We start from the raw sequence: 21502 nt of genomic DNA, 5'->3' as shown, positions 1-21502 counted from the left end.
CCTACAGGGGAAAAGGAAGGTGAAGAGTAGAATCAGAAACACAGACAGGAAAGGCCAAGAATGCATGAACCGAAGACGAATGCGAGGAGATACAAAGTCTGGAATATTCTTAACAGAGGTTCTCCACAAAGAGAAGCCTTGAGTCGCAACAGCCTCTTTATCCCATTTAATTCAATTCTCTTAATAGAAAGGTAGTTTCACTACGTTCCACTGTTTATTCACCAAATATTAATGGCCAAAGTGATACCGTTTTCTGGTGTTTCGACCTATATATACTTCAATACAAACTAACATAAAATATCGATTATACAATGTCCCACAGACAACAAAAGCTTCTACTCCTTCCCCAAGCTCTAAAATCCTGAAGTGAAGGTGGACCACCCATCAGAGTAGCCTCTTCTGTCTGTCACAAACCGAGTTCCACTATGAGTGGGAGTGATGTGCAGGGCTGCCAGACTCCAGGGGGCCTCAGTTTCATCATTTATGAAACCAAAATTTTTAATCTCTAAAATCCTTTCCGGCTCTCACAGCCTCTGAATATATGAATCTGCCCAAAGGGTTTTTAATTATCCAAGAATAGAGTTGTATTGAGAAGGTGTGTGGGCAGTTGGTATTTGGCCACAGGGCTACAAATAATAAAGGAACCTATTAAATAGTTTGCAAAGTCTATCCCTAATTAAAAGGGGTTTTTCCCCTCATCTTTGACAAGAAAGGCCTCAGACCATTCTCATTAGTTGGCAAGAGATCTCGGGCAGTACAAACCACTAATAAAGAGTTTAGATCAACCTGTAGCTCCCTATGCAAACTGTCGAGCTATCCCATCATCCATGTAAACATTCAGCAAGGACATGTTATGAAGGACACACCTATATACTTTCAGTGGATATATTTAAATTCAACTAGTTCTTTCTCACCTAGTGCACCAAAACAAGGAGGGTTTTTGTTTTTAAGATTTTTAAGCACACATGTGTGCCAGCACACAAGCAGGAGGGGCAGTGGGGGGAGAGGGAGAGAGAAAGAAACCCCAAGCAGACCAAGCAGACCCACCCCCCCCCCCACTGAGCATGAAGCCCCATGCGGGGCTCAATCCCAGGACCCTAAGATCACCAGAGGAGTCAAAACCGAGAGTAGGACACCAACTAAGTCACCCAGGCACCTCCAAATGACATTTTTTAATAAAACAGCCTAATTATATAAAAGTCAAAGATGTGGGTTCCAGGCATTACTTCATCCATTCACTCACTCGTACAAGTGTTTGGATGGTTTAGTGACCTGATTACCCAAAATGGCTATGTTGTTTTAGAAAGAAGGAATGGGGTTAAAAAATAAAACACAGTCTAATTAATGATGAGAATAATAATAGCAATCACTTATACAGTAATTATGATTTGCCAGATGATGTTCTAAACTATGCAGAGATATAGTTAATCCTCACGAGAAGACTGTGAAAGTTATTATTATATATTATGAATGTTCCCACTTCAGAGATGGAAACCCCGATGCACAAACAAACTTGCTCAGACTTACACAGTGAGCACAGATGCCAGGATTTAGACCCAGGCCGTTCGGCTCCAGAATTACACTCCTTATACTATGCCCAATGGCCCTTTATATTTGGTATATGAAGCTGCAATTTTTAGCTACATTTACGCTAAGATGGTAGCTCTGCGCACATTATTTAACCTCTTCAACATCAGTTTCTCTAAAATGGGGATAATAATGAAGACTTTTTAGTGGAATAAAGTATGTACCCTCTTAATTGTTAGCACTGTAAATGGCTATGTTTTAGAAAGCAATTTGGCTTTCTTTCTCCTGGCTGGCTCAGTCAGGAGAGCCTGTGACTCCTTTTTTTTTTTTTTTTTAAGATTTTATTTTATTTATTTGATAGACAGAGATCACAAGTAGGCAGAGAGGCAGGCAGAGAGAGAGAGGGAAGCAGGCTCCCTGCTGAGCAGAGAGCCCGATGCAGGGCTCGATCCCAGGACCCTGAGATCACGACCTGAGCCGAAGGCAGAGGCTTAACCCACTGAGCCACCCAGGCGCCCCGAGCCCGTGACTCTTTATCTCAGGGTGAGTTCAAGCCCCATGCTGGCTCAGAGCATACTTATAAAAAACAAACAAAAAAAAGCCAGTAGAAAGTGCTTTGAGTTTATATTATATTATCTTGTAAGAACCCCATGAAAGGGCTCTTTGACATAATTCCACTTCTGTTAATTCATCCTAGTGAAATATATTTGCAAATCTATGCTTTATAATATGCAGTAGAGTTGACCCTTGAACAACACAGAGGGTTGGGGCGCCAACCCCCTGCACAGTCAAAAATCCACATAAAACTTTTGACTCCCCAAAAGCTTAACCACTGTTGACCAGAGAAGCCCTACCAATAACATAAACAGTCAATAAACGCATATGTTGTTTGTTATGTGTATTATAAACTGTATTCTTACCAAAAAGTAAGTTAGAGAAAAGAACATGTTATTAAGAAAATCATAAGGAAGAGAAAAATACATTTCCGGGGCTGTATGAATGCTAATTTTAAAAATCCACATGTAAGTGGACCCGTGCGGTTTGAACCTGTTTTATTCAAGGGTTAACTATAGGACATGTTAAACAAGCCAAAGTTAACTGCAGTCAAAACCATCAGAAAGGAAAGAAAATAAAAAGGCAAAGGTAAATCTATGACGTACTGTGTTCTTTAAAAAAATTAAAAAAAAAAAAAAGGACACTCTAGCTTTATCAAAGTTACTTTTTGGCTGTTATTAATATATCTAAATTCAGAGAAAAGGCTCTTCCAAACATCCACTCTTAAAAATAAATAAATAAAACCCACAGTTGATCATTCTATACTAGATGCAAAGAAAGAAACAGCACACGGATGGTACTGAAGACCAAAATGTCTAAGAAATCAAAATATCTTCACGATAATGGCCCCTCGAGGATAGACAGGATACACAAAGATGGAAGCATGGAAAGGGCACTAAGCAATAATTTAGAGAAGACAAAGGGATTGCAAGATAAGAGACATCAGAAAATACAGATATGGCAGGATCAGTCAACCAAAGTGGTCCAGGAACCACTAAGATCTAAGCAAAGCAGTGCCGGGTTAGAGAAAGTGAACTGGGAAATGAGGCAATCCATAGCCATGCTGTGTCCAATAAGCGCTGTGGGGTAGTGCCAGGAAAATATCCAATGTGTGAGTCATAGAACAGTCGTACCGTGAGCGCTGGATTCTGAATTAGGGCAGGTACAGATCAGGACTTAAAAGTCAAACACCAAAGAAACCCGGGAATGCCTGTACTATTTTCTCCTCCGTCACCCACTTACGATAATCTACCCTGAGAATTCATGGTAACAGGTCACATTATGCCTCCAAGGAGCCACTAGCAGGTGTCGCTGAACGCCAAAGAACCTCGCGCTGGGGGCACACAGAGCCCCACTCTTTCCTGGTGGACATCTGGCGCAGACAGACGTCTCTTTTCCGAAAATCAGCTGAACATGTCAACACCAGTACTGCTGTTGACAGTATCTCTGTCTTTATTGCTCTGCTTCTTATTTTATACATAATTGTAAAATTTAGGTAGGAAAAAAAACAAGGAAACCTAATAGTGGAAATAAGAATGAGAAGGAAGCTAGGGCATGCCAAAAGGTGTCTGAACAGTTTCACTCTTTGGAAATAAGATCAGAGGCTCTTAGTTTAACAGAGTAAGCAGAGAATAAGCATGGAAGGACTATAGGTTGCCCAAACTCTACAGTAAGAACAGTGTGTGACCATAGTGAATGAATTCTCAGAGGTAATCCACTAACCCAGAAGGTCCCACCGGCTCCCACATCCCACGTGGTGAACACTACTGTGGGACAAGCCCGTTGGGGGCCATCCTATGTTATTTTTCTGCATATCTGTGGTCATTTCTAGGTACACAGACACATAAAAAAGAACTGATGATTATTACACTCCATGGAGACTAACACAGAATTATTTACCAGTTAACTATGCTACACTGGGACTCTCAGGGCGCAGGGATAAACTAGCAGGCCTTGCTTCTTTCCCTGCGCTTGGAGTGCTTGATACTGAACAGAGAGCCTGCGAATGTTTGCTGAATAAATGAGTGAAGGACTATAGGTCAAACAGGTATAAAGACAAACCAATGAATAAGGCAGGCCACCAATCTTGAGGTCCTCCAGGCACAAGGTGCTACTGGTCCTAAATAAATCAATCCATCCTTACATACCATTCTCATAAATCTGTAGAGGCATGTGGGCGGAAGAACCACAGAGATAGGGAAAGGGGTGAGGGAGGAAGAGAACAGTCTTAAAATCCCGGTTCAGACAGTTTATGTTTTCCTCAAGAACTATAATGGAGGCGCCTGGGTGGCTCAGTTGTTAAGCGTGTGCCTTCGGCTCAGGTCATGATCCCAGGGTCCTGGGATTGAGCCCCACATCAGGCTCCCTGCTCCACAGGAAGCCTGCTTCTCCCTCTCCCACTCCCCCCGCTTGTGTTCCCTTTCTTGCTGTCTCTCTGTCAAACAGATAAAATCTTAAAAAAAAAAAAAAGAAGAAGAAGAACTATAATGGACCGATACATAAAAGATACTTTACAGGGTAGAAAGACCTTCCTCAACCCATACTACCTCTCACAATTAATAGCTATTTCAAGGAGAACCTAAGAAGAACCATAAAATAGACATTACAAATCACAAAGCTTCATATGCTGTTGGAAAACACAGAGCAGGATTTTAAAAAATGACCTTGCCTTAAACCCAGGTTCCTGAGTGAATTTACAGAAAAACAGACATTCCTCACAGACTGCTTCATCAGATAAAGTAAATGAGGCTGTAACTACATGCACTATTGCCTTTTTAAAAAGCCAAACAAAACATTCTGCTTTGTCAGGGTTACGAAAAATAAAACAACTGGTGTTACCATGCTGAGATGTAGAAAAAAGAAATTTTGTTAAGTGGTTTCCGGAATAAATATGAGATATGTATTATTTTGGGGTTGAAAAATTGACAAGCCTTTATCCACAATCATATGTGTAATCCAATTATCCTTAATTAAAGTTGCGCTAGACAAGTTTTGGAGGATTTTTTTTTTTCCTCCCTGATAAGGATTAGAAAGTGAGTTTTCTTAAAGCTACAGGAAAATTGACAGATGGGAGCTCTTTGGATGTAGCCACAACCTCCACTCCCAACGTGCCCTTCCCAGTATAACTCCTTTCCATGCACCCTAACTCCAGCACTGGCTAAAAAAGAAAAAAACAACAAAAGAAAGACAGACAGACAGATGCAGGAGTCCTTAATCTCTAAATCTGTGTGACTTAAGTCCCAAACAAAAACATCAAACTAGGGAACCCACTCCACTGGACAGACCGAACGCACCTTAAGAGGCACGTGACAAGGATCCTCGCCCACCTCCTTCCGACAGGACATTCTCCTTTTAAAAATCTGGGCCCCACCGCATCACCCCCAGGTTTAGTACGAGTTTGAAGTCTCAAACTTCAGCTCACACTGGCATTCCTTTCAATTAACTCAACAACCGCAGTCAGAATGGAAGGATAAAAAACTGAGCCGGCCACCGCCGACCTCGGGGTCTGCCGGAAAAAGAACTGGTCAGATGAAGGGGTTTAAGTCCCAGGCCTGCCACTGACTAGCCCATGGTCCTCCGCAAACTGCAATCTAATTAAGTCTCACATTTCTCTTCTGTTTCATTGCAAAAGTAGTAAACTTAATAATGATTACACGGAACGAATGCTATAGGCTAGGCAGTGTGTTAATTACTTTAACAGATGATCTTTCAATTCTCACAACGCTATGATTATCCCCATTGTGCGAGTAAGAGAATAGAGCCTGATGGAGGGCTTGAATAATTCACACAATGTCACACGGCAAATGATGAAATGAGGCGGCCCAGATTAGAACCTAAGCAATCTCAAGCCCTCAAGCCACCTCTCCTTCCCTCTCCCCCCCTTCTCAGTCCTGCCTTCCTTCTCTCTCTTTCTCTCTGTCTTTCTTCTCCCTTTCCCCTTACTCAGAACACCACCGCACTTACCGACTCATCATTCCCTGCAGAGGACCCGGCCTGCACACATTTCCCATAGGCGGCAACTCAACACCACTGTTCATGTGTGTTTTCCCACCTGCTGAAGTTGCCTTTGAACCCACCGAGGAGATAAACTTTGAGACATAGTCTACATAAGCACTTTCTGAGAAAGTCCTCCCTAACAACCGCCACGGTCCTGACCTAGCTGTCTCCTCCCATACTGTGGCACTGACAAGGCTTTAATTGTTAAGGGCTTGTCTCACTCTCCCGTGGGAGTCTCGAGGGCAGACGCCAACACCAAATGGACGCTTCTATCCATCCTCACCACGTAACATATGTTCCACCACATTTGTTGAGTAAATAAATGTCCGGACAGGGGGCTCTTTGGTTTTCTTAATGAACAAGCAGAAAAGACGTTCACACATGCAATAAAATAAAAAAACTTTCTAAACTGTAAACACATCTGTAACTATTTATAATTAATGTATCTCCTCACCATTACAATCCAGGAACTAACTTGAAGAAAGTGTCAGCCATTCCACTCAATTAACCAAAACCTAAGGCTTTCTTAAGCTTCACCCAAATTTGAGTATCTTTTAAATTTTCAGGTTTTTTTACACCTTCCTCAAACCGCATATTTTTGTTTAACTAGAAAAGTAGTATGCAAGGTGTACTTTTTAGTTAGAGCAATGGTATATCCTCTAACATGCTAGCATTTGAAATGCTTTTTTAAAACCAACCATTTCTTTATATATAGTTACCAGGACAGTTATATATTCATCCCCAAATTTTCATAAAACAGTGAAAACATAGAGGAGAATTTACAAAATTTAAGATTAAATCCCCATCCTAATATAGTCTAAAATTTCTAGCTGGGCCTCTCATTCAAAGGCATTTATTACACCAGCATTTAAATGTTCTACTTAATGATAATTACTTCACAGGTATGAACCAATAGTGCCATCCACTGTTCTTATGAATGATCTTTCCCAAACCCAGTTTTATAAGGCACTAAAAATGAGATGACTTTTAAATCTCATGTCAACAGTATTTAACTGAAAATAAGGTATTTGGGAATTTCACCGAAGATATCGACAAAGCAGCAAATTTCAGGACAACCAGCTTTTGGATAAAAGTAAAAATGTAACAGTTCAAAACTGCCATAAATACTTCAATTTCACACATTTAATTGTTTGAGATAAGTTTCACTTCATTCATAGTCCAAATTACCATATTCTCTTTTTCTACAAAACAATCGTCTAGAGCAAGAGAGAAGTAATTAGAATTACACTCCAGTTCAGCCAGAAAAAATGTTCTGCATTTAAGTAACACTGCTGTCACTAAAATACTAAAATATTTATGAGGTGAATACTGTGAGCAAGACACTATACCAAAAGCTATGGGAGAAACTAAGATTAAATTTTTCTAAGTTTGTCATTCACTTAACAGTGAACAAGTGATGTTGATGATTGATAAGCGGATGAGGGACCGAATGAACTGCAGTCCCAGTAACGTCCTCGCCTGCATAGTACAAAGGATGAAGAGAGGGGCGCCTGGGTGGCTCAGTGGGTTAAGCCTCTGCCTTCGGCTCAGGTCATGATCTCAGGGTCTTGGGTTCGAGCCCCACCATCGGGCTTTCCGCTCAGGGAGCCTGCGCCGCCCCCTACCCCGCCGCCCGCCTCTCTGCCTACTTGTGATCTCTCTGTCAAATAAATAAATTAAATCTTTACAAAAAACAAAAAAGGATGAAGAGAAAAGAGAGGGAGGAGGAGTCTCAGGGAATAGTGGTAGAATGGTAGAGCAACATCAAAATTCAGAGGAAAACACTTATTAAAGTACTCATACTGTGCCAGGCGACACATGTAATAGGTAGCATGTGCCTCTGTCAGCAAAGAGATCAGCTCCAAGAGGGATCTAATTTATCTGAGCCACCCAGCCAGAATACAACAGTGTCTACGACTCCAACCCCAATGCAGACCTCTCTCCAATAAGCCATGGACTCTACTGCCTTCTCCAGGAATCAGCTGATGTCACATTCCAGGCTCATGATCAGGAGATAAGGTTCTTGGCCTCCATAAGTTTATAAAAGAACGAGAACAATAACAGCTCTCTGCTCATCTGAGGGACATGCTAAAAGAGCAGTTACAACCTCTCGATTTAGGTCCCACAAGCCACGTGAGGATTTCCATAGTTTACTTCTGAAAGAATCTAAGATAAAGAACATCGTCCAAAATGTGCAAGTCCTTTGAAGCTACAACTCCAAAGAACAGTGTCTCTTTTCTAGTGACTAATCAGCAAGACTACCTTCCAGAGATTACCTTTGGTCAACAGCAGAGGCTTTGCAAATTAGCATCATAAAAGACAGAAATAAGTTTTCACTTGTGAAATAGTGCCTAGCTGCTAAGGACATGGGGCTAACTCCTAGCATAAGAGGTAGTAGAAATAAGATCTAATTAGTGAAATCACTGGCACTCAAGGTAAGCGGATTGGCTAAAATATTCTCCACAACATGGTAAAGGATATTTTTACAATGTTTCTCAAACTATCATAACAGGCCAGGATTTTGATTTCGATTTCCAATATCTTGTAAATCATTATTTTTATAAAACACAATGAAAATTAATTCTAAGATATTGCAGCAATGGTAAACTATCTTTAAAGTTTCTAAGGTGTTTGCTCTCAATTTCTCCACCAGTCACAGAGCTGCCATCAGTAGTTAATGACCCACCACTGGTCCATGAACCACACTTTGGGTCGCCCTGACTTGGACATTATGGATATTTTTCTGGCTTGGTCCCTACTGGACCATCACTCCAGACATTGGTAGAGGATTCTGACTGAGGCTGACCACACTGTCTCACTGGGCTCTAATGAAGCTTTCATGCAAGGTGTGTTTTAATCACCCAAAAGGAGAGAGAATAAGTACTTCACCAGGCTTGTAAGAACAGCTGGACTGTGCCAGCTTGCTTAGTAAGTTCTTATTACAGATTTTGGACTGGGACTTGCTTTCATTATAGCCTGACAGCTGGGTTATAAGGAAGCAACTAATCCCCATTGGTAGGGACTACTGTCTATCAAAAAACAAAACTAAACAAAATCCTAAGATTTAGTTGTACATAATGAAATTGGCTTGGGTTAATTTGCAGTCATCAGTGCCCGATATACAAAAAGCCAATAGAGACCCATAATTTTTAAATAAGAGAATGACTACATAGTCTGCCAAATCCTTTCTGGGAAATGTTTTATCTTGGGATTCTGCCTCTTAGAGAGAGGTATTATGACCTTCTAACAGCTGTGTCTAAGGATGACACTGAAGCTGAAGGAGCTATTCTCAAGACAGCTTATTCAAAAGAAGGCCATGATTTATATCATCAGGACATTGAAACAACAGTCTAGCATGAATTTAAAAAAAAAAAAAATCTTAATCTCTTCACACAATGCTAAGATATAAAAACTCAAATCGTTACTGAATATACGAAAATATGCAGTCATTTTGAAGACATTATAAGATTTTCCAGACCTTGTCCTCACACAATATGAAAAGGATTCACCCTAGTGTGAGTGTGAACCCACATATATTCAACCTTGTAATGCGCTTTCTTTAGAACCTTAATTAAGAGCTTTTTAGCATGCTTCTAATTAAATACCTCTAAAGATGTTTCTTTATACAATGTAATCTTCTGAAAGCTCTAACTTAAGAGTAAGAAAAAAAGATGGAATTTGAGGTTCTATTTTCCGCACACGTACTGGGGATGGCGGTAGTCCTGTTGGAGGTTAAAGGCCATGGAAACCGTTTTACGGTGTGGCCGCCACTGCAGCTCATAGAGGGGCAGTGAGGAAGGGCCTGAGTGTCTCACAGCTCTCCAATTCAAGGTCTGCGGGTCTCTGCTGTGCACCCTTAGCTCCTAGAAAGACAGTCATACTGCGATCTAAAAGTATTCCCTAAAATACAGAATAGACAGAGACCCAAACCCTCCCCATCCAGGAGCTGCACTTAAGTCTGTGTTTAGAGCTGCATGTTTTGGATTAGTTCATTCCATGTAGCTACCTTTGCATATATCGTAATACCTAACACAATACCTGGTAATGTGTAAGCACATAATAATTGTATTTTCAAATGTGATTATGTCTAGTTAATAATGATTTCATGTTGTAATCATTAGAACAAGAAAGGTAACAAAATGTTATTAGTTGTGCTTGTATTTCTCTAAAAACAACTCTACTTGTATAAAATAAATTGTCGTTCTTTCATTCATTCAAATTCAGTTCATTCAAATTCATTCATTCATTCATTCACTCAAATGTTTAGAAAGCACCTATGAATCCAGCACTGGGATAGAGAAAGAAAGTGAAAACACCCAAGTTAGCTTTTTTCCCACAAAGACATGATGCTACAGGTGGAAAAAAGTAACAGATACTTTAAAAAATGATAATAAATTCAAGTACGTAATCTCAAAGAATATTAGATGCCCCGTGAAGATTCCCATATACCATCATTTTATGTCTGACAGATGGCAAGTAACAGGAAAACTGAGATAAATCTTAAAAGAGAAAGTATTAGTAAAATATTACAGGGTCAGACAGTATTTTCTTAGATTTGTTCAGCCCAGGGGAGGGTTATTCCCTTCAAACTAGGGATAATCTGATAGTAGGACCTAAAAAGCGATACAACTTCTATCAGAACGGCAAAGCAACATCCAACTCTGGCTTTGGAGGAGCAAAAAATTGCCAAGAGATTGTCAAAAGTGATGACTTTAATAAGTGACAGAGAAGGCAAAAATGAGGCACAGATCTTCTTTATGGTCCACTTTCCAACTTCTGACTTTTTGTCTCTACAATACCTAGGATCTTCCGTCTCTCCTAGAAAAAAACAAGGCAATCACAAACATGGGCCCCTAATAAAACCTGAGCTTTCCAACCTCAGCACACTTCTTCTGTCTATGCACAAGATGACTCCTCATTATACAGACCACAGTGTTGGATGGATCCTTTTTTTTAAATCTACATAAACACCCACATAAACTCTACTTCAGAACTATAACCCCATTCTACCAATTTAATGAGAAAAATGAAACACTTGGGCATAAATCTTCAAATTTTTATCTTTATCTCAGAAACTAGCTTGTTTCCGGCTGGATATTTAATTCGAATCTAGCATGTTATGTCACTTCCAGTTTACAGCAAGTACATGGCGTGGGATAACAACTGAACACCAACACCAGCGGGAGAAGGAGAGGAGAATCCTGGGGAGGGAGCCTGCTATTCCCATGAAGAGCTCACGCCATCTGAGTCAGGGCCATCAAAAGATCACGGTATACCAACAAAACGTAAAGGGACAAAACACGCAAACACTATCCTCTATTTCACCTGCTAGCACAAAAGAACACAACCACCTCCTGTACAATCCATTTTTTTAGATCTTTAAGAAAAAGAACTCAGTCCTACCCTTGGGCTTACTCGTGCCCTTTACTCCTCTGCCTAAGGAGGCACAAAAGTGTCCTTGGTCCTTGCCAAGGCTTACCTTTCCATCTGTATACACGATCCTACCGAAGCAGTTCCTGCTGTCAATGTATTTCTGTTCCTCACCCCCTGCCTCTAAACAGGCCCAGGCAGAAACATCTTTCCATTCTCTAGAGTCTGCTTCTCTGCCTTTAAACTCCTCAAAAGAGTAATCTTCCTGGAGCAAAACTTACTAATTTAGAATCTGGTTTTTAATGCGCCCACTCTCCTGAAACGGTTCGGCTTTGTCAACACGATTTCCCCTGAAGGGCCTGAAAGCAAGTGATGGGATGACGCTCCCTATTCCCACACCTTCGTCTCCGGCTACTGGTTCACAGATGACTCCTCCCACTTCCCATGCGCGGGCGGGCACCGAGCACTTGACCTTCAGCGACTCACCCACTCCCACCTCTTCTCTGTGGCCTTGTGCTCCCATCCCCCACCGTTCTTCAGAACTCCCAAATCAATGGTTACAAGTAGTTCCACTGGGGTATGCCAAAGCCCATTTTCTTAACCGTGACACAGTTCTGCCATCCGTACTATTCATTCCTGGAACCACACTCGGGCCCTCGGGCCCTCGGGCCTCCCTGGCGGGCTCGCTGTAATGGTGGCATAAGTGAGCTCCCGGCACCTGTCTTCCAACACCAACCCACGTTACAGGCTGGTACCCGAAACATCTTCCTACTGCCCGGCTACGATTATTTCTCACCTCTGCTCCAGACGACAGTGGCTCTCCTTATCCTTTACTATCTGAATTAAACGTGATTTCTCACCCTGGGGCAACTACACTCTTCACACAAAAGATGATTTATCCCCCCTTTCCTTGCGTTGGAAACATCAGACTGCCTGGAGAAAATTGCCTTCTTCACAAACAACTCCCACGGTCCGCTCACACACCTTTGCTCATTCTTTTCTTTACCTACCACTTTCTCATCACACCTGCCCTACTCCCTGGAACTATGCATGCCAAGTAGGAGTTAAAGCTGACATTAAAATGTAGACAGCATCCTGGATTTTCCAGGTAGCTCCAGTGTAATCACTTAAGAGGGGGAGAGGGAAAGAGAGTCGAAGTAGAAATACAATACTGCAGGCTTTGAAGACGGAAGAAGGGGACCATAAGCAAGGAATGTGGGTGGCCTTCAGAGGCTGAAGAAAGGAAGTAAATCGATTCTCCCCAAAAGCCTACAGAATGCAGCCCTACCTATACCATGATGTTAGCACGGCAAGACCTGTGTGAGATTCTGACTTCCGGAATGGTAACATAATAAATCTGTGAAGTTTCAAGACACCCAGCTAGTGGTCATTTGAAACTGACTATACCTCCATCCAAAACCATCACAATTCTACCTGTCCTGCAGGGCCCGATTCAAAAGTCTCTGAAATGCAAAGATCTTTCGGCTCCCACGAGCTCCCTCTCTGACAGCCACATTGGAGAGGCTTCCCTGCTCCTCTGCACCCACAAAAGTATATGACGGACGTAACAGGTAAGTCTCGGTCTTAGCTGCTTACCAGGAACATGACAATGCAAAGTCCCTTAACCTCTCTGCACTTGACTTTCGTCACCTCCTGAAAACCAATCTCAGAGGCTGTTGTGAGGATTCAATACAGGAAAGAATATGCATTTCGAAGACTCATGTCTGGCCCACAGTAGGCACTCAGTTCGCATCAGCAATCACCATTAAACTTTCTTCTCACCTGTTTGTCAGAGTCACGGTCACATCCCTGTCTTATCACCACACCAGACAGACAGGTGCCTCGCCATGCTTCCTCTACAGGGCATCTCTGCCGCACGAGAGACAGTCCAGAAACAGGAGCTGTGCTAGGCAACCGGCAGCTAACCTCGAAAAGCTCGCCTCAGAAAACAAGAAGAGCACTGGAAACTGCAGCAATGACTCGAGCAGACCAAAATTTATATACTCGACACAGCGGCTATAAACAGAGATGGGTAACCGAACGCCAGAGAGAGGCTTTAGGAGAAAAGATGAATGTTGTTGAAGAAATAAAAGGCACCCTCATTATAGATACTGTGATCAACTACACAATTCTCTCTGCTCCTCCAGAATCTAGCATGACCTGAAATGTTTAACTTTTTCACTGGTAAAGCATTAATACAGTCCTTAGGCTCCTTTAGAAATGTAACAAAGCATAACAACTTTGTAGACTCTAATAGTAACTTCAACAATTTACTAACATACACAATAAAACTTGCTGCAAATGTGAGCCCTTTCCCAAATGGAGAATGGACAAATTTATATGAAATTTAAGATGTCCATTTTTAATTTGAAAGCAATAAAACGTTGTCAAGATTTTAGTGGAAAGGATTATTTTCTCTTGAAAGAAATACTTATGGATATGCCTCTTTCGAAACATCTGAATGTAAGTTTAAAAAAAAAGAAAAAGCAATGAGCTGCACCAGAGGTAAGAAATAAAATCCAAGCTAAGATGTTAGGAGTGATACCGTGACAAATGCCCACGGGGATGCTCTCACCTGAGAGCAAATGATAAGGCCACAGCTGATTCAGGGAAGGGATTAGTAGTCAGGGAGGGTTAGAAACTCAGATCTCATGCAGAGATAGACAGTATGGACTAAATTCTCTTAACACCAAAGGCATATTTGCTAATTTACTTACTAAGGGGCAGTTCTATATGGTAACATGAGAGAGTGATGGCAAATATCCAGTGAGCTTTAAAAGGTTTACAGTGTAGGGGCGACTGGGTGGTTCTTTCAGTTAATGTCCGAAGCTTGATTTTGGCTCAGGTCATGATCTCAGGGTCTTGAGATCCAGCCCCGTGCCAGGCTCTACACTCAGCAGGGAGTCTGCTTGAGGACTGTCTCTCTCCCTCTCCTGCTGCCCCAACCCCCACGCTCATGCTCATGGGTGTGCATGCCCTCTCTCTCTAAAAAAATATCTTTAAAAAATTTAAAAACTTAAAAGAGTTTATAGTGTAGCCTCATTTTAAGAAACACTAAATCCAAAAGAAGGGAAACCCAAATAAAATACCTCAAAATGTTTCACGTAATGCCATTTCAAATGACTACCTAAAGCAAATTTCTCAACATTTCTTATGGCAACAAAAAACAGTGATGGCCTTAAAATAAAACATGTATAAATAAATAAAACAAATTATTGACTGCATACTCCACTCTATACCAGACACTGAACTCAGAGATAATAATATAATGATACCTGAAATACTTCCAGAGCCCATGTAGCCTAAAATTTAAAGTAGAAATTAGGCAGTCTTAGAGGACCATAACCAAGATAAATAGGGAATATGGTAGGTGCGTAGTGGAAGGAGGGATGTATTCAGCCCCAATCACAGAGAAAGGAATAAGCAGTCACCCCAAAAGAGCACAGAGAAGGATTACTAACACGGTGAATGGGGAAAGGCTACGACATGCCAAGGACACCAGAGGGCGTGCACAGGGGACTGCAGTCAAGACAGAAGAGAATCTTGAGTTTGGAAATCTCAAACCAGTCAGTGTGACTGAACACTGGAGGGTGAGGCAGGGAGCAACCACATGAAGACATACGCAGAAACTAGAAAAATAAAGCATCTTTGAAAACCAACAGTTAAAAGCAACACTCCAGAGGTCAACAAGAGGAGCAAAGTCACCTTAAAGAAATCAAACGGATCCATTTGACAGACCCTAAAATATTAACATGCGTAAAGAAATGTATCTTGGCGAAAAGGGGATGATCAATCCTACATGGGGGAAAAAAAAGAGAGAGACATTCACAGAAACACTTGACTTTGCCCTCCTAAAGACACTGTTCAGGAGAAAGCGCGCTCAGCGAGACTTCAAGTATTACTGTCCAACTGGTAAGGCAATCTGTTCTGTGAAGAGAATTTAGCATAAACCCATTAAACTTTCAAATTATAAAAATCAATCATTCATTCATTCAGTAAGTAAATATTGATTAAATCCCTGCTGTGTACGTTCTTCCGTATTCTAAGGATACAGTGGTAGGTGACAGAGTCGACAATTCCTGCCATCTTGGAGCTTATGACGTGCCAGTGAGGAGAGACGATTAAAATACAAAGGAACTCGTATCTACTTCAATAATGAGAAGTTCTACAGAAGAAAATAAGGCAAATATGGACGAGGTGGAATGTGGGGATGTGGCGATTTGAGGTAGGAAATCAGGAGTCAAAAGAGAAACCGCGGTACGACCGAGAGGAGGAGGAGAACGGAGGCAGAGGGAGAAGCAAACAGCCTTATGCCTCTGATTTGGCTCAGGCTCAAAAGCGAGAATATATTAGATGCTCCAGTCAACGTGGTAACGACATTTCTCAGTACTGTACCCTGATGTCATCACTGAGCCTGAGGAGTGCAGGTCTCTGAATCTTCGGCGCTGAAGGCCGGACGTTGGTCACAGACAAATTCACCAGGGCAAACGAAAGTCACCCCAGGCGGCTTTTAAGGAAAAACCAAATGACTTCTTCAGCCTTCCCTGATCTTTGGCAGTAGTGAGAAGGATTAACTAGAAGGTGATAAAACTAGAGAAAAGAGGACCAGTGACGACAGAGCCAGGAGCGTGCGGGGGGAAACGGAGGCACGGCTCAGGGAGAGGAAGAACGATGCTGGAGAAGCAGAAAGGCAAGTTCACCGGCTCCCCGCGGGAACAGCATGAACAATGCGAAGGACAGAGGAAAACAATACTAAAAAGGAAGGAAGGAAGCTGGAATCAGAAAGAAGCAGGACAGGGCTGGGTGCCTCAGCTGGCTGAGTGTCTAACTCTTCGCTTCAGCTCAGGCCATGATCCAGGATCGGGAGTCTGAGCCCCGCGCTGGGCCCGGCACTCGGCGTACAGTCTGCTTGAGAGCCTCTTCTTCTCCCTCTCGCTCTCCTCCCCCGACCCATGCACTCTCTCTCTTAAGTAAAATCTTTAAAAAAAATAAAAAATAACAGGCAGGATAGCTTAAGCCTATGCAAAGCGGTTTGGTGAACGGAGCGACTCCCATGATTTAAAGAACAGAAGGCCTTCGCCTCAGCAGACTTTCAGACTACACTAATATTGACGACGAATTCCATTAAGGCAAATAAAACGACGTACAAACGAGCTCACCAAGAGTCAATAGTAAGGTCAGGAACTTCAGACTAAGACATGAAATTAAGAGTGCTTAATTGTCGGTTAACAATGCTTATTTTTAGCCCAAAGCTCATAAGGGCAACATTTTATTTTTTTTTTAAAGATTGTATTTATTTATATGAGAGAGAGAGAGTGCACAAGCAGGGGGAGGGGCAGAGAGAGAGGGAGAAGCAGGCTCCTCGATGAGCAGGGAGCCCAACACAGGGCTTGATCCCAGGACCCTGAGATCATGACCTGAGCCGAAGGCAGACACTTCACTGACTGAGCCACCCAGGCACTCCAAGGACAACACTTTAAAACATGAATTTCATAGAGTTCGTAATTAAAACATGGTTAGTATCTCGGGCATTATTTACTATAATTCTATTGAAAAAACAAAGATGATGGGTATATTAATCATTCCAACAACAAAACTCTTTTTAAAATTATTTTAACCCAAGGGCATGGCTGGAAAATGAAATCCAAGTTTGTTACCAAGAAGATGTCAGAATAATATTAATCAAAGGCCTAAGACCCTGCTGCAAATCAACGTGTAACTTGTACGCAGGGAACCTCTAAGAGGGAACTATATTCATGTGATTTCGAGCTTTTTGATTTTTTCTTTCCCGTGAAAATGTTCAACTGCTTTATTCTGTCCCATGTCCAGAGGGAAAAGCTGAATTCACAGAGTATACTGAGTATTTTATGGGTAAGTCTGAGAGACACTTACCCGGTATTGATGGAAATGATTTCTATCAGCGGATTCTTCCTGATCTTCGGCAAATCCAATCGTGCCCCCCCGAGGCGCTTTCCATTGTCCTTTTTCTGACCCAGCAGTCTCACAGAGTGACCTCCAATGAACGCAGAAAAATACACGACAGCGTCAGCCACAGAACTTCAACTGACTGTTCTCAACAAATGATTTAATATTTTCACGTAACTTCTGTTATGAAACAAACAACAAAATATACATAAGATGGAACCATTGACCTAAGAAATACCGCCAAAGGGAAAAACAGCTGTGCACGCTTCCTGCAGTCAAAGTTCTTTGCTTAAAGTATTTGCACATTTCTACTGTACATATGACGAAAACAGAATGTCACTCCATAAGGTACGCATGCTCTCCAGCGGGGACCAGGTATGAAATGAAACAGGAAGAGTTTACCTGAGCACCAGGCCTGCCAACCAACTCACTGTTGGGGAATTAAAAAAAAAAAAAAAAAAAAGTGCAAAAGCAGACTATTTGCTCAAAGCAAACAACACATCAAAGAAATTTTTAAAAGGCTGGGATAAGGTGACACTTCAGGGTCAGATTTTTTAAAGACAAAAATTTTTAGGGGCGCCTGGGTGGCTCAGTGGGTTAAGCCTCTGCTTTGGCTCGGGTCATGATCCCAGGGTCCTGGGATCGAGCCCCGCATCGGGCTCTCTGCTCGGTGGGGAGCCTGCTTCCCCCTCTCTCTCTTCCTGCCTCTCTGCCTGCTTATGATCTTTCTCTCTGTATCGAATAAAATATTTAAAAAAAAAAATTTTTAGACTTATTTTTTAAAACTATTACAAAAGAAAAACAGACTATTTCTAAAAGCCATGAAAAATTTTATAATTTTGAAATTTTGAATTGCAGTGGTAGAAAATACGGGAGAACAGTACTAAGACTTCCCATCCCCTTCAGATTCTCCAATTATTATTTCTTCCATGCTTACTTTGACCTTTGCTCATTATATACGTAGTATTTTTTTATAACTTCACTGAGGTACATCCTATAAGAGTCACTACTTGCAAGTATACAACTTAATGATTTTTTTTTTTAAAGACTTATTTATTTAACAGAGAGAGAGAGAGTGCATGGCGCCCAAGCAGGGGGAGCAGCAAAGAGAGAGGAAGAAGCAGGCTCTCCTCTGAGCAGGGAGCCTCACCCAAATCTCAACCCTAGGACCCTCGGATCATAACCTGAGCCAAAGGCAGACGCCTAACCAACTGAGCCACCCAGGTGCCCCCAATTTCATGATTTTAAATTAACACATGCAGTTGTACAATCATCACAACAACCCAGTTTTAGAACATTTCTATCACCCTAAGAATTCACTCAAGCTTATTTACAGTCCACCCTTGCTTCCGTTCCAAAATATATCACATTCTGTTCAACTGCTGACCAGCTGGCAGACATCTGGATTGTTTCCAACTAATACCTATTAGAATAATGCTTGCTTCTACGAATATTCACATACAAGACTTCATGGGGACATAAGTTTTCATTTCTCCTGGATAGACTCCCAGGAATGGAACTGCTGGGTCACGTGGTCAATTTCTGTTTAACTTTATAAGAAACAACTGTTCTCCAAAGTGGTGGTACCATTTTATATCCTACCAGCAACGTATGAGGACTTGAGTTTTCCCACATTGTTAACGAAGTCCTTATAGTTGCAACATTTTGACAACAGCCATTCTAGTGAGAAGTAATCCAGTATTGTGGTTGGAATGAACATGCATTTCCATAATGACTAACGATGTTGAGCACCTTTCCACGTGTTTATTAGCCATCTGCACGTCTTGTGTGGTAAAATGTTGGTATTGTTAATTTTTTTTTTAAGATTTTATTTATTCATTTGACAGGCAGAGATCATACGTAGGCAGAGAAGCAGGCAGAGAGAGCAGGAAGCAGGCTCCCTGCTGATCAGAGAACCCAATGCGGAGCTAGATCCCAGGACCCTGGGATCATGACCTGAGCCGAAGGCAGAGGCCTTAACCCACTGGGCCACCCAGGTGCCCCAGTATGGTTAATTTTTATGTGTCAACTTGACTAAGCCACAGGATACCCAGACATTTAACCAAACATTATCTTGGGTGTTTCTGCAATGGTGTTTCTGGGTAAGGCTGACATTTGAATCAGGAGACTGATTAACACTAGTGGGCCTTATCCAATCAATCCAAGACCTGAATAGAACAAGGAAGCTAAGAGGAAACAACTCCCATCTGACTGCACAGCTGGGACATTGCTCTTTGCCAGCCTTCAGATTCTGACTGGGATACAGGATCTTCTTGGGTCTTGTTATTGGCCAGCTGCAGACTGAAACTTACACGATCGGCTCTACTGATTCTTGGACCTTTGGACTTGGGCTGGACCTATACATCAGCTCTCATGGAGTGTTGGATTGCAGACTACAGTCTTTGGAATTCTCAGTCTCCAAAATATCTCCATAATAGTGTGAGCCAATTCCTTATCATACATTTCTCTTCAACAAACCCACCCACCCACACACCCTACTGGCTGTTTCTCTAGAGAACCCTCACTAATAAAAATGTCTACTCCAGGAGTCGGCCAGTATTTTAACTGGAGTAGTTGCCCTGTTATAGAGTTCTAAGAATCCTTTATTCTGCTTACAAAACCTTCGTCAAGTATGTGATTTGTAAATATTTTCTCGCAGACTGAAGCTTACAGTTTCACTTTCATGATAGTATCTGTTCAAAAGTAAATGTTTTTCAATTTAATGAAGTGTACTTTCTCAATTTTTTCTTTTCTAGCTCATGCTTTTGCTACTCTAGCTAAGAACTCCTGGCCTAGCCCAAGGGCACAGATTTATTCTGTATTTTCTTCTCAGTGTCTTACTGTTTTAGGTCTTAGCCTTAGGTCTAGGATCCACTTAGTTAGTTTGTGTATAAGAGTCTAAGATTGTTTTTTGCATATGGATATTCAATCGTCCAAATGCCATTTCTTTTCCCTCCTCCCTCTTTGTGCAATTGTTGTCACACATATTAACAGACAGCTGCATAAACCCCCAAAACACAGGGCCATAATTATTGTTCTATACAACTGTATAGTTTCTGTTGTTGTTGTTGTTGTTGTTTTTTGGGGGGGGGGGGGGCAGAGGGAGAGAGAGAATCCTAAGCAGGCTTCACTCCAGCACAGAGCCCAACACAGAACTGGATCTCACAACCCTGAGATCATGATCTGAGCTGAAATCAAGAGTCAGACGTTTAACTGACTGAACCACCCAGGCGCCCCACAACTATATAGTTTTAAAAAGAGGAAAAACATATCTTTACAAAGGACTTATTATTTAACCACATATTTAACCATTTCTAAAAATCACTCCCTCCTGAGAATTCAACTTATCATTTGATACTACTTCCTTTCTGCCTGAAGAGCTTTCTTTACTATTTCTTATAAAGGAAATCTACTAGCAACACAGATTCTTTGCTTATTTGAGAGTCTCTATTTTGCTTAATTTGTGAAAGATACTTTTGCTGGATATAGAATTATTAGTTGACAGGTTTTTTTTCTCTGAGCACTGAATACAGCTGATCCTTGAACACTGCAGAGGTGAGCAAGACCAACCCCCATACACTTGAAAATCCACATATAACAAAACTTACCTGCTAATAGCTTACACTGTTTGCCAATAACATACTCAGCTGACTAACAAATATTTTATATGTCATATGTATGACACACTTCTTACAATAGAATAAGCTAAACAAAATGTTAAGAAAAGCACGAGGAAAATACATATACAGTACTGGTCTGTAAACAAATCCATAGAGAAGGGGACCACACAGTTCACATGTCGTTCAAGGTTCAACTGTCAAAGGTCACTGCCTTTGACTCTGTTGTATCTGATGAGAAGTCAATTATCGATCTTAATATTGTTCCCCTTGTACATAATGTGTTACTTCTTTCTTATGCTTTCCTGGATCTCTGTGATTTTCCTACCTGCAATTCAGGTAGCTTTTTGGCTCCATAAAGTAATGAGTTTTTTGTTTTTGTTTTTTAACAAAGTTTGGGAAGTTTTCATATAGTACTTTAAAAAAAAAAAAATGGGGGAGGGGCACTTTTTCTGTATCTCCTTCTGTGGCTCCGTGACACACTAACTGGTCTGCTGGATGCTGCCCCACAG

At 41.5% G+C, this 21502-nt stretch overlaps 1 protein-coding gene across 4 annotated transcripts in view; it reads right to left on the bottom strand.

Annotated features, from left to right (window-relative positions):
* Nucleotides 1-21502, bottom strand: part of CDKAL1 (CDK5 regulatory subunit associated protein 1 like 1) — a 647814-nt gene that overhangs the window by 401155 nt on the left and 225157 nt on the right. For all 4 annotated transcript variants that reach the window (XM_013060790.2, XM_045085085.1, XM_004761260.3 and 1 more), the window contains one exon: nt 17341-17461. In XM_013060790.2, the coding sequence (XP_012916244.1) occupies nt 17341-17461 (121 nt within the window). The remainder of the gene's footprint in view (nt 1-17340; nt 17462-21502) is intronic.

This window comes from Mustela putorius, unplaced genomic scaffold, assembly GCF_011764305.1.
Source record: "Mustela putorius furo isolate JIRA1106 unplaced genomic scaffold, ASM1176430v1.1 tig00000831_pilon_pilon_pilon, whole genome shotgun sequence".
Taxonomy (NCBI): Eukaryota; Metazoa; Chordata; class Mammalia; order Carnivora; family Mustelidae; genus Mustela; species Mustela putorius.
Note: the sequence above shows the minus strand (reverse complement) of the source record. Positions and strands in the feature narration are given on the sequence as shown.